We start from the raw sequence: 13,970 nt of genomic DNA, 5'->3' as shown, positions 1-13,970 counted from the left end.
TATGCTTTGTGAGAGAGGGATTTAGAGTGCAGCAGCATGCACACTAAAGTGATTTGCGAGAGTGGTCTGGTCCGAACAACAGTGGCCATAGGGGATCACTGTGAACTTCTGCAGCACTACGACTTCATAACCATCGGCTTTGGACATGCAGATTGAGCCCTGGTTGAAGGACAGGCGATGGGGTTTGGACATGCAGTTTAGAGCCAGACGGATCATTCGTTTGGCCAACACTGTACGTGTAAATATACCCGTTTTTATGACAATGGTATTGGCAATAGTGCTGCTGATGCGTCCCGATTTTTACTACTTTCAACCTGACGTTCCTATTTTGGGCATGTCATAATAGCCGATTTTTTTATTACAAAATATCGGTGAAGACACATAGGTAATCATTGATCTAGGATACTCCCAAAATTCGAATCAGACACAACAATCTGGCATCAGTTGGGCTCTAATGAACTCCAATGAACAAATAATTTAAGTTTATAAATATGCCAGCAGGGTACGCACTCACGCACGCACGCCTACCAATGTGCATTCCAATCCAAATCCAATCCACATATTGGGTTGTCAGCGAATGAAATCCGTTAGCCATGTCAATTTCTGTGCTGTCAGCAGATGGAGAAAATGGTTAAGAGCCTGTAAGAACTAACGGTCATAAACAGATAGCTATTACTAGATGGCCTGTGTGGATTTATAGGCTGTGTAGCAGAGGGCACAACAAATCTCATATTCATCACATCTTCGAATGACATTCGGGTCCTGCTCAGTAACTCCCTCACCCATATCTTACGGATCACTTTACAGTTGTTTTTCGCCTCTCCAACGGCATTGATCATCTAGATTAATGCTGATAGTGCATTAACCGAATAACAGTGGCCGATTTCCATCCCTTTGGCCCTGAGCCAAGGAATGCTAAATGTGTATCTGGGCCAAACCTTCTACAGTACAGTACATACAGTATCAGTCAATCAATCATGTATGGATTGCTTTCACTGTTAACTGTAGTCTTCTTTCTCACTGCAGAGTGCAGTATGGGGATTAGGGCAGCACATAGTGTGTATGTTCCCCCAGAACAGGGCAGAGAAGGCCATTTCCCTCATTGAAACTCTCTCAGTGATGCCTGCTTTTCTTCCATGTGACTGGCACAGGCTCAGGTATGCATTGCACACACACACACACACACACACACACACACACACACACACACACACACACACACACACACACACACACACACACACACACACACACACACACACACACACACACACACACACACACACACACACACACACACACACACACAGTGTGTAAAATAGATATTACACACATACGTGCTATGATTAATGAAACCGAAAATGAGTGCAGAAACACAATTGCCTCAGCCTTGATGTATATAACATTAACGAGCGTCAACGAGCATCAGCTGGACACAGACACGCACACTCTGCAGTGCTGTCTCATTTCTCTCCAAAAGCCCTTGAATATAATGGAATCTGATTAAGGATTACTGTGATTATGGCTCACATTTGATATCACACACACCATACCTGTAACTTTTTCAAGGCCCCCCCCCCCCAGATTAAAAAAAGAATAATAATTTAAAAAAAAATCAAACATTTTTTATTTTATATTAATTGAAAATCTATACATTTTATAGAGTAAATTCTTAACGGCAGTTAATGGATTATAGATTAATTGTTAACATCCCTATTTGCGATTGTTAACTTGTTATTGCTGCAACAACGTTAATAAGGAACCAAAACAAAAGTGTACCAATAAAAACCTTGAATCACAGTGACCATAACTTAACTAGTTGCAACGTGATCACAGTTAGTTGTTCCTTTCAAACGAACTCACTACATCTCTAACAGACGAAATTGGAAACGTAATTACAGGAATTAATTATTATCTTTTTCATATTTAAGCAGTCTTTGTCATATCACTGCTGTCGGGCAGAAAGTAGCCTCTCATCTCCATATTCTAACTTTCTGTGTTCTCTCGAGAATGAATGCCCCACTTGATCACATTACAGCGTCAGCTGTGTCACACAAAATGTAAGAATCTCAAAATCGAAAGTAGCAAATCTATACGCTCAAAACGTAATAGTTTCGGACCTTTGGAGGTTTCCATGCACGCACGCGCTCACGCACGCACGCGCACACACACACACCCACAGAGAGAGAGAGATATCGTTAGCCTCATAGCATAATTGTCTAAGTCATATTTTTAAGGTTTTCAGGCGAATTAGGCAAAAAAAATTACTCATTCAAAAAGTGCCTAAGTCAACACACTCATTTTGCCTAAGTCCCTTTTATCTACCTTTATTTATATCTGCCTAACTCTACTCTCCTACTGTAACACTGCTGATTCATCCTGCCGTATTGCCTATGTTCTCAGCCTATCAGAACGCTTGTTACATTTCTGCTTAAGTCAAATAAGGTAGCCTCGTAGCATAATTGCCTAAGTCATTTTTGGAATGTAACAAGCATTCTGATAGGCTGAAGGACATAGGCAATAAGGCAGTGTGAATCAGCAGTGTCAGGAGAGTAGAGTTAGGCAGAAATGTCAATTTGGCCAAAAAATTACTTAGGCAATTAGGCTAACGATATGCTTGCTCTAATCCACATAATTAGTGGAATACAATGTGTTGAACCCTCTGGGAAGCCTCTGTCTTGTTTAAATATTGCATTAGCCGAATTCATCAAACATGATGAATGGAACCGTGAAACAAGTAATACTCACTTCATCTGCTTCACAATGGTGCTCTTCCCCGACTCCCCGGCACCTGCAGAGAGAACAAAAACAAAGAGGCAGAGGTTAAAAATACACTCCCGTTCAGTGGAAGAAAAGTAAACAGGCAAACCCGCGAGGCCGCCTCGCACGGTCACATCTGGACTCCTGACTTAGCCCTCCAACGAACCCCTACAGTAGCTTGACTAGCGCTTCCTCCCTCTCCTATACTCTGCCACATATCTTCATCTCACCTTCTCCTCCTCTTTCAAGGGTGAATCAGCCTTTTCTGTATCTCCCTCCCTCCCTCTCCCCTCATATTTGTTGCTTCTCCAATTACAGCCTAACAGTCATGTCCATCTGCAGCTTGCAAGGAGAGAGAGAACCGTCAGTAACTAGGAAAACCGTCCTGTTTCATTGAGTCGGGTCTCTCATATGGTGTTGTAGGGTTCTCCCCATGCTTATAATTCCAAATAAATACGGTGCTAAAGCAGGGCTAACCCTTCTCAACTTCTGAGGGAATAAACCACATTATATAATCCCCCCCTCCCAGAAAAGGCTGTATATCATCATTAAGTGCTTTTAATGAAAATGTCTGGGTGCTTAGACCAACAGGATATGGGCTTTTCTTATCCACTGCTGTGTTTATTCCAATAGCCTGGGGGTGGCCTGAGAATACTCATCTGTTAAGAGGAATCTACAGTGCTACACACACACACACACACACACACACACACACACACACACACACACACACACACACACACACACACACACACACACACACACACAGACTTGGTGGGGGGGGGAAAAAAGTCTTCCTGAAATGACCCTGAGAATACACTATTACGCAGCGTGCAGCACGCACGCAGTAAGCCCCCGGGACACCAGTGGGCTGAGATACATTTCATGGAATACGGAAACAAGAACGTGTCAGCATTTTGTTTTGGCAAGCATATGGCAATTTGGCAAAGTTCCCTTTTCTCATATTAAGGGGATGTTGAACTTTTGGTAGAACCCCCCTGGCTTATATACCTGGGCATAATCTCTCAAGAACAGATTCTGCACTGCGTGAGAATCTGTCGTGAAGGCTCGTCGTAACATGTACACACTGGGCTACAAGTGGGCGTGCCTTCAGATCAGGAAGCAGGCCGCGCTTTACCCAATCAAATGTAGTGGGCGGGATTCACATGTCCGTCGATCTTTCCCCCTCGAAACAAACCGAAACTAATTTAACAATAGCGTCCGCGGAGCAGACAAAACCACGGAAATATATTCACATTTTAACTTACTCTTTCATCATAGAAACAAGTGGGCTTATAACCAAAACGATCCATGTTCTCTGGGAGAAGTGGTGTTAGTGTTCCGTGTAGAAATATTGTTAGTGGGAATGAAAACACAAGCGCACCAACCGGAAGTGACGCGGCATAGGCATACACAAACACCGGTCTCCTTGCGCTCTGGCTCTACGTTTTCTTCCCCCCAGAGCCAACAGACATAGAACAAACAGCAGAGGGCGCTGTTTTTCATTTTCAGTTGGCGATGGGTTCCCAGATTGACCTGGGCATGATCTAAAACACTGTCCATCATCTTTATCTTTTACTTCTGTGCTCTGTGATTCAGGAACTGGAAGTAGGGATTACATTCACTCTTATTGCTACGGCAAAATCACACTATTGGCACAGCAAAAAACGTTGAGCCACAAACAAAGCGGATGTGTTTGGATACATAGGGAGGTTGGTAGAGACCATATAATCTTAGTAATAGAATATCATTAAAAAAGTTAGACTATATTCTGTACAAATTGATTAGTGAAAAGTGCCTTACAAAAAAAACAGCCAATGTTAGGACTAGGAGGACTATGCATCTCACACAGCACCACATTCCATCTCCTTCTCTCAGCCCAGTGCCCTTGGGATTGTGAATGACCATGTTTTACAGTAGCTAGCTCACAGCAAGTTGTGGGCTTATAGATCGGCTATTTTTGAAACTGACTAAAATAGGGCTAAATTATTAATCGATTATTTTATTAAATTATCAATCATTTATTATAATTGATTAGTTTGATTAACTGTGGCGCCCCTATTGCAAAGCTATGTCACTCTTCTCACGTAGCGATTAGCAAATCATGCTGCAATGAAACAGTATCCACTGTAGTACAATATGTAGGCTGAATAGCTGAGCAGAAAGAGAGAAACAAATCGGATCTCTGCTGGCTGGCTGCATGCCTTGAGTGTGAATTGATTTCTCATTGTAGCCCAGGAGAATAGGATCACACAATAGTTAGAGCTAGTGTGTTCATGCATGCCGAATGCACTCCATACCGACAAGAGTTATTTATTTATACATTCAGGGGTGCAGATGAAATAAGAGCGATGAACAAGAAACAACTCACACACACCATGAGAGCGAAGGAATGGCTTTATAGCTCAGCTGGCAGAAAAATAAAAACAGGAACATTTTATTTGGTTTGAGTCAAAGGACTATGAAAGACATGCCATCTTTCTTTTCAACCACTTATACTTTGTCTTATGACGGTGTCATGCGGAAATAGATAAGACATGCGTTGTGAGCTTGTAGATCTGATATTTAGATTTTTTCATTTTTTACATGCCCCAAATAGGGATGCTTGATTAAAAGTAGTTAAATGTCATCGTAAACATTACGGTAAAGTACTTTGCATAAACTAAACGGTGTGTATATCAAGCGCCACTTCATGTCACTGTTGGCCAGCAATGATAAAAGACAGAGGAAAGTTGTCACGACAGGCTGTGTGTCTGTGGAGGCTCCACTGCACAGCCACAGGCATGTGTGTCCAGACTGTCCACACTGGCAGGCTGCCAAACACGCTCCCACAGAGTTCATAGACCCCCGTTAACCCATTAAGACTGGGAACGCATCCGTGTAATTTTTTTAGGTTTCTTTGGACTATTCAAAAAATTTGCAGATCTACAAGCTCATAGCGCGGCACCGAGAGCTTGTAGATCTGCTATTTTTGAAAAATCTAAAAAATGTGTGCAAATCTTTGAATACATATATTTTTTAAGCAAACATTTGTAACTCAAATCTTTACTTCTGGGGATTCTACAAATGTCTTCTAAATCCTTACAGTTTTGTTTAAAAAAAAACTTATGTTGCTATAATATCAGTGGTTCTCAAACCTTTTTCATGTCAAGGACCCCCAAAATGATATGTATTTGGCCGCGGACCCCCATCTCAAAACTATTTTGTTCGATTTAAAAATATATATATATATTCAAAGATTTGCACAAACCTTCACGATTTCTTTCAAAAATAGCAGATCTACAAGCTTATAGCGCGGCACTCGGTGCCGCGCTATGAGCTTGTATATTTGCTATTTTTGAATGGCCAAAGAAATCTTAAAATGACACACAGATGCGTTCCCGGTCTTAAAGGGTTAAGACAGTGGTTCTCAAGCAAGGACCTCCAAATTGATCTACATTATGGCCGCAGAACCCCCATTTTGAAAAGACTTTCTGTCAGGGAACCCCGCCCTCCCTCCCCCTCACCGTACTAGTAAACCTCCCCTTTGGAGTTTGAACCCGAAGCTACCGTGAATGACTCAGAACAGGGAGTGACGTTCTCTGCATGTCTGTCTGCTGGGTGCCGGAGTTGTTCAGCCCAACACCGAGCCAGGAAATGTGTTTACAACATTTTACCACGTGCTCCCTCACACACACACCCCATGGTGGGTTAGCACCTCTTAGATCGACTGATTATGAGGTTACTGAACAAGAAGCGAAGGTGCTATGTGGGATATAAAAAAATACCCGTTTGATATTTAATTAACACAATGTGCCACAGCTTGTCCTCCATTGCACTTCATGGTAATATACGTGACGTGCAAGTGCACACAAACTGTACATAACACACACACACAGGCCCTAATCTCATCCTATTTGTTCTGTGCATGACAAGCACAAGAACAAGTACACTGATTGTGCACTCACTTCCCTATGCCTAATCAATATAGCCTTTTGACGTAATATGTAACTATAAACAGTACTGAAAAGACCCCCCCCCCCCCCAACACACACACACACACACACACACACACAAACACACACACACACACACACACACACACACAAGCTTCTGTCGTATGTGTCATCGTCTAGGTCAATTAACCCTTTAAGACCTGGAACGCATCTGTGGCACTTTTTGATTTGAGCTAAAAAAGCATAATTTTACACTTTGGGCTATTCAAAAATAGCAGATATACAAGCTCATAGCGCGGCACAGAGTGCACCGAGTTTTTCAGAATACTGTTTTTCAGAATACCTCAGGTCTTAATGGGTTAAGCCAAGATCACCATTCGGTCGGTGGGTATTTGGGGGCAGCTGGTCATCACGTGTTCCACAGTCTGTGATGGATCCCCCACATCACATTCTGTGATGGATCCCCCACATCACATTCTGTGATGGATCCCCACGCAAGAGCTGTGCCCATCTTCGCCGTGGTCAAGTAAAAGAGCTAAACTGAAACTGAATAAAGAAGACAAGTTCCTTCACGCTCGCTCTCACATGAAACACATAAAACAGCTGGAAAAAAAGGGCACCGGCGTCAGCCAGACGAAAAGACTCGCTGACCGAATCTAATTCTGCAAAGAAAGAAATACAACGTCCAGCTCATTATAGCTGCTGTGATCAAATCTAAGGCACAGACTGGACTGGGGTTTGTGTTGGAGGATGATGGATGTTGTTTGGGGTCTTTCGGTGAGTGCCACCCACACGGACAGTAATCCGAGCGTGATGCAGGCTGTGCCAATGGGCAGCAGCTATAGTGGCATATAGAAACCCAGGCTGATGGAACCGAGCCTTCAATTTATTTATTTTAACAACACAACAGGCTGCGGGCTAATGCTGCATTACTGTCCATGTCTCCCTCGGGACACTGGTGGCATGATGGCACTGTGGCCGAGTGAACTATACATGCCATGCACACACACACACGCACGCACACGTTTACTGAAAATCCTGACATTTTTAATGACTCGAGTGTGGAAAGTAGGGCCTTACAAAGCATCTCTGTGCTCTGACTTGACAGGAAAGACTGAGTGTGAGACTGAGTGTGAAAAACACTGTGGGCTGACTGGCTACACCGCCACCAGACTCTCCAAACCTCGGTATTACACAGTTAGTTTTATTTGTGCACGTTTGTGTGTGTGTGTGCGTGAGGTGCGTGGGAAAAATAAACTGCTGTGAACCAATTAAGACCTGAGAAGCAAAAGCAAAGATTTGAGTTGAAAACGTTCGCTTTAAAAGAATATAAATATATGAATTTGCACAAATGTTCTCGATTAAAAAAACAATTGCAGATCTACAAGCTCATAGCGCGGCACTCGGTGCTGCGCTATGAGCTTGTATATCTGCTATTTTTGAATAGCCAAAAGTGTAAAATAATGCTTTTTTAGCTCAAATCCAAAAATGACACCGATGCGTCCCAGGTCTTAACTCATTGAGTGCCATTAACGTGTTTCACGTGTTTTACCGCTATGGTGCAACGTGCCATTAACGTGTTTCACGTGTTTTACCGCTATGGTGCAACGTGCCATTAACGTGTTTCACGTGTTTTACCGCTATGGTGCAACGTGCCATTAACGTGTTTCACGTGTTTTACCGCTATGGTGCAACGTGCCATTAACGTGTTCAACGTGTTTTTGATTTTTTTTGGGGGGAAAACGTCTTTTTTTTTTTTTTTAGAACCCAAGATATCATTATCTGAAGATTTGCAGCTCCATCCACTCCTTGTTTAACTTATAACTGAAAAAGGCTGTATCTCGCTTCCTAAGCACAAAAAATCGTACTGGCCAGAAATAATTCAGGCACTCAATGAGTTAATGGGTTAAACTTCATCAAGGCTTCTTACTTTATTTTATTCAAAACTAAAACTAAACTACAGCAAATATATTCTTTGTAAACAATAACGGAGGAGAACTTAAAAGATGAATGAAAAATGTATTCTAAAATAAAGAAAACTGCCAAACTCTTAGGACAAAGACGGAGAGGGATCATGGTCTCCTTAAAAAGACCAACGGACTCCCAGAATATGCAGGAACATTGCAACCCACTGCTTAGAAACTAGGCAATGAAAGAGATAGTTGCGGCTGTGTTTGAATAATGGTAGAGGCCTTTTTTTCTTTTTTTTTTACAGAGACAGAGAAGAAAAAGAAGAGAGGGAGGGGTAAGGGGGGGGGGGGTTATAGGAGAACTGCCAGTTCAGTCTCAAAGTCCATTGAATTGAGCATAGTTGGGCCTCTGGATGTCAGCACCGTTACTTCAACTCTTCCTTGAAACCGTCCGTCCGTCCCCCCCAACCTCTTGTTGCTTTACAAAAGCATATTCAACCCATTCCGTAGTACTGTGTTCCCCATGCTTATTTAACATTTGACCATCTCCAACAAAAACAAACTTACCAGCAGTGGTGGGAAAAGTACTCAAATGTTTTACTTAAGTAAAAGTATTAATACTGCAATGTAGAATTACTCTGTTACAAGTAAAATTCCGGAATTTACTTGAGTAAAAGTACAAAAGTATTGGTATCCAAATGTACTTAAAGTACCAAAAGTAAAAGTAATAAAACGTTTGAGAATAGCAGATCTACAAGCTCACAACGCGTCACGTTGTGAGCTTGTAGATCTGCTATTTTCAAATAGCCTATGTATAAAATAGGGCTAAAGTGGTTAATGTATGTTTTATAATATAATAATTTATATCTGCAAAGTAACTAGTAACTAAAGTTTTCAAATAATTGTAGAGGAGTAAAAGTACAGTATTTGCCGCTGAGATGTAGTGGAGTAGAAGTAAAAGTTGGAAAAATTGGAAATACTCAAGTAAAGTAAAAATCACACCCTGTGTGAAGTGGGCGGTGTCTTGCTAGCTAATCACAATACTGAATGGAGTCGATCAATCATGTACAAAGGATAAATACATTTATTGAAACACTCTTTATGATGGACAAAACCATAACTTGAAAAAAACCAAATTTTGGTTTTTTTCAAGTTATGGTTGCTTATATAGGGCTATGCACATGTGTCATGTGACACTGGCCAATCACAGTCCTGAATAGGCTGTGATTGGCCAATCACAGCGCAGGATAATTCTACTAATTTCCTGGGCCCAGATCACAGCGCAGGAAAATGTACATTTTTCCAAATCTCACTTATAGGGGCGGTTTCACCGCCCAAAAATCACACCCTGTGTGAAGTGGGCGGTGTCTTGCTAGCTAATCACAATACTGAATGGAGTCAACCAATCATGTACAAAAGATAAATACATTTATTGAAACACTCTTTATGATGGACGAAACCATAACTTGAAAAAAACATTTTTTTTGTTTTTTTCAAGTTATGGTTTCTTATATAGGGCTATGCACATGTGTCATGTGACCCTGGCCAATCACAGTCCTGAATAGACTGTGATTGGCCAATCACAGCGCAGGATAATTGTACAAATTTCCTGGGCCCAGATCACAGCGCAGGAAAATGTACATTTTTCCAAATCTCACTTATAGGGGCGGTTTCACCGCCCAAAAATACCTCAGAATTGTACTTAAGTACAGTACTTGAGTAAATGTAAAATGGTAAATAAATGGTAAATGGTGCATTTATATAGCGCTTCTATCCGAAGCGCTTTACATTGATTGTGCCATTAACCCATTCACACACACATTCATACACCGATGGCGGAGGAAACCATGCAAGGCACCAACCTGCTCATCGGGAGCAATTAGGGGTTCAGCGTCTTGCTCAAGGACACTTCGACACTAACTCTAGGGGAGCGCCCCAGCCCGGGATCGAACTGGGAACCTTGCGGTTTTCCAGTTCACTCTACCCGGCCACTCAACCCCTGAGCCACTGCCGCCCAGGGGTTGTACTTAGTTACTTTACACCACTGCTTACCAGCATCACACATAGTGCTTCTAAAGTTATTGGCCAGAAACAGTGTGTGTTTTGGGGAGGTATCATTATCAGTCGGGAGGCAAACAGTGGACCCTGAGGACATTACCTGATAAACAAGGGGTTCCAAATAATGTGCCAGGCAGCCATGAAGGCAGAACCAACAACATGGAGGTCAGTGCCAAGGTGGATGGAATCTGTGCCAGGGAACCCACTGGACTAATGGCATCCAGCTGCAGCAGTAACAGACAGGCCCATGAGACAGAGAGACTACATTACATAATGGACTGTGTTTTGGTGGGGGGGGGGGGGGGGCGGGGTACGGTATAATGAGGAGTAAGGAGTAATCAAACAGACTTCAGGAGCTTCGGGGGTTGACTCTGTGTGGGATGTGTTCCCCAGACACGTCCCATATTAAAAGACACCTACAACAAAGACAGCACCAGGTTGGAGCAAGTCCCATGTGTGGTCTTTAGGCTACACTGTGTCTTTGCTAATTGCAGACAAGCAAAGAATACAGTGAATCCTTTGGGTCGCGAGAGAGAGAGAGATCATCAACACTGCGTATGGCCCAGGCTGAAGGCTGAAGGCTGCATTAACTCTCTGGTGTCCACAAATTGTTTTAGAATACAAAATTGACTATCCCTTTTTTTGTCAGGGCTGGTATGATAGACTTTAATGACTTTAAGTGGGTGGCAGTGGCGCTCAGGGGTACGAGTGGCTGGATGGGAAACCGCAAGGTTCCCAGTTCGATCCCGGGCTCCGCCAGAGTTAGTGTCGAAGTGTCCTTGAGCAAGACGCTGAACCCCGATGGGCAGGTTGGTGCCTTGCATGGTTTCCTCCGCCATCGGTGTATGAATGAGTGGGTGAATGTAATGCACAAGCTATGTGAAGCGCTTTGGATTAAAAGCGCTATATAAATGCACCATTTACCATTTAAACCTTTAAGACCGGGAGCGTGTCATTTTAAGATTAAAACAATAGCAGATATACAAGCTCATAGCGCGGCACCGAGTGCCCGCGCTATGAGCTTGTAGATCTGCTATTTATTTATTTTTACGTGAAAATGTTTTCAAATCTTTTAATGTATTTTTTTCAAAAAACTCTTAGGATTTAGATTTTTTTTTTAGAATCGGCATCAGGTGGGTTAATTGATTGGTAGAGTTTTTGGATTTTTTTCATTTCAGCTGGTGCATCGCAAACTGTTCTTCTCTGTCTGCTGTGCTGCTAGTGTTTACTGCTAACTTCCGGGGACTGAAAAGAAGCTCCGTGATTTGGAAATTTGGAAATTGCTTTGGGAAAAAAAAGAGTTGTCGACACTCTCTCTTTACACCACTCTGGGGACTATGGAAGGGAATTTTCTACAGCCTCGTTCGGAAATAAGAAAGCTTGATTGGGGTTAGGCCCCGTTTGTAATGAATACCCACATAATTATCATTAGAACATTGGGGAACGCCTTGCTTGAATTCTCTTGGGCAACAGGTACTGCTGGGAGTTTTCCACAGTTATCCGGCTTAGGGGTTAATTGCAGAGTGGTGACATTAATACGTTTAGCAGCAGAAGCCAAAGAAAAAAGATACAAGAGGATTTCTAGCCTGCAGAAGGCCGAGCCACGCAGCAAGCAGACTGTCACATCATGAGCTAGTTGGGGTGAAGTAAGGAATGAATAACAACAGTCTTATTGGTTTAGTGGAATACAAGGCCAGCGCTTGTTCTGATTGCCTCATCAGTTGTTGAATTTCCCCTGCTACAACAAACGGCTCGCTTGAGTGTGCTCTTTGAGTGTGCTGTGCATTGTATTTGCAGCCAAAGTCAAAGAGCAATGTTCTGTGACATGTTTGAAGTCACAGAACATCTATTTTCCCCCCTCAACTCAATGTTTTTTTTTCCCCTTTGCGAACAATAAGCCATTGTATTGCAACGTACAAGGCCACTGGTGCAGTGCCTTCTGTTCATCTGTAAAGGCAGGCAAGTGCAGGCATATTTCTTAAATCCAGGCAAAGGTACAAAGTCTTCAAGCAAAAAAAACATTGTCACAGGAAAAATAGGGTTTGGTGACAAAACTCACGAGTATAGGAACAAAGCAACAAACCACAGACGGAACCATGAGGGAAGGCTAGATATTTAGACTAAAGAGATACTGCCTGAGGTGAACTGAAACCGAGGGAAATAAAGGCAGTGAAGACAGAATGTGATAGATAATAACAAGGAGAGCTAACGAGGAACAGGTGAGAGAAATGTGGAGCGGCTGTCTCACAAGGATGGGTTAAAATAGGACAAGTTTCACCTGAAGCTCCATTCTTTGTTTTCATCACACTCTAACACACTTTAAAAAGACCAGCTGAAATTCACACTTGTATCCATGGTCATAATGGAGATATAACTAATAAATGCCAAAAAAAAAAATTTTAAATTTAAAGACACAACAGGGCTGCTACTCTGTTCTGAATCCTATTCGAATGCACAAATGTAAGAATGTTCTAATTTTAAACTTTAAACTTAAACAGTATACTAAAATATGTACAGTATCTGAATACGTTTGAGGTGACAAATAGGCAAATGCAGTAACATAAATGTGCTTTGGCACTGCCTCTCCGTCTCTGCTTCGCAAGTGCCAACACAAGGCAGTGTTGTTGCATTTAGATCCCATAGCTTGAGGGGACGGGACAGTCAGCTGAGACTGTGATTGGCTGAGACACAACGAGCTTCTGTCTTACGACCAAATTTCATAATAAGGGTAGCAAAAAAGCCAAAGCCAGGGGATTTTGCCATTTTGGGTGTGACACAATGGACAAAGTGTGTGCTATCTCTCTCCATTAATGAATGAATTAATTGCCATCTGGTTGTGTTTTGTAGTCCCTCAGAGAGAGATAATAAGAGGTTTGTATGTCCTAACCTCCTCTGCCAAGATTTCTTCAAAATTGTCCATGGTACATTGCCGGCAGATTGCGGAAATAGAACTGAATAAATCACGAGCACCTTGGATTTCTGACCAATCATTCACACGATGTTTGCATTGGTGTTTTTACGACCCAGTAGATGTTTAGGGGAAAGGAAATAAGGGACGCAACAAACTTCCGCCGTCAATGAGGCAATCAATAGCCTTGTAAAATGTTTAATGTATAAAGGAAGTAAGAGTTACAAAGTTTGCCACATCAACTGAACACATAACTGTAAATGAAAGCTTGTAAGTACATATCTGTACAAAAAGTTTAAAGAACTAAGAAATACATTTTCTGCGGGTGGCATGGAAACCAAACCAAACAAAACGTACCCTACTCAGCAGACTTACTAACAACTGCGAACAGCAAAAAGG

The 13,970-nt window shown here is 42.2% G+C and overlaps 1 protein-coding gene across 1 annotated transcript in view; it reads right to left on the bottom strand.

Annotated features, from left to right (window-relative positions):
• LOC308082566 (guanine nucleotide-binding protein G(i) subunit alpha-2) overlaps positions 1–13,970 on the bottom strand; it is a 106,385-nt gene that overhangs the window by 35,666 nt on the left and 56,749 nt on the right. Inside the window, exon 2 of the mRNA XM_080424387.1 lies at positions 2,749–2,791. Coding sequence (XP_080280513.1) covers positions 2,749–2,791 — 43 coding nt within the window. The remainder of the gene's footprint in view (positions 1–2,748; positions 2,792–13,970) is intronic.

Source organism: Gymnoscopelus braueri, assembly GCF_963280865.1.
Source record: "Gymnoscopelus braueri genome assembly, chromosome: 3".
NCBI classification, from domain to species: Eukaryota; Metazoa; Chordata; class Actinopteri; order Myctophiformes; family Myctophidae; genus Gymnoscopelus; species Gymnoscopelus braueri.
This window is presented reverse-complemented; position numbering and strand designations above follow the sequence as displayed.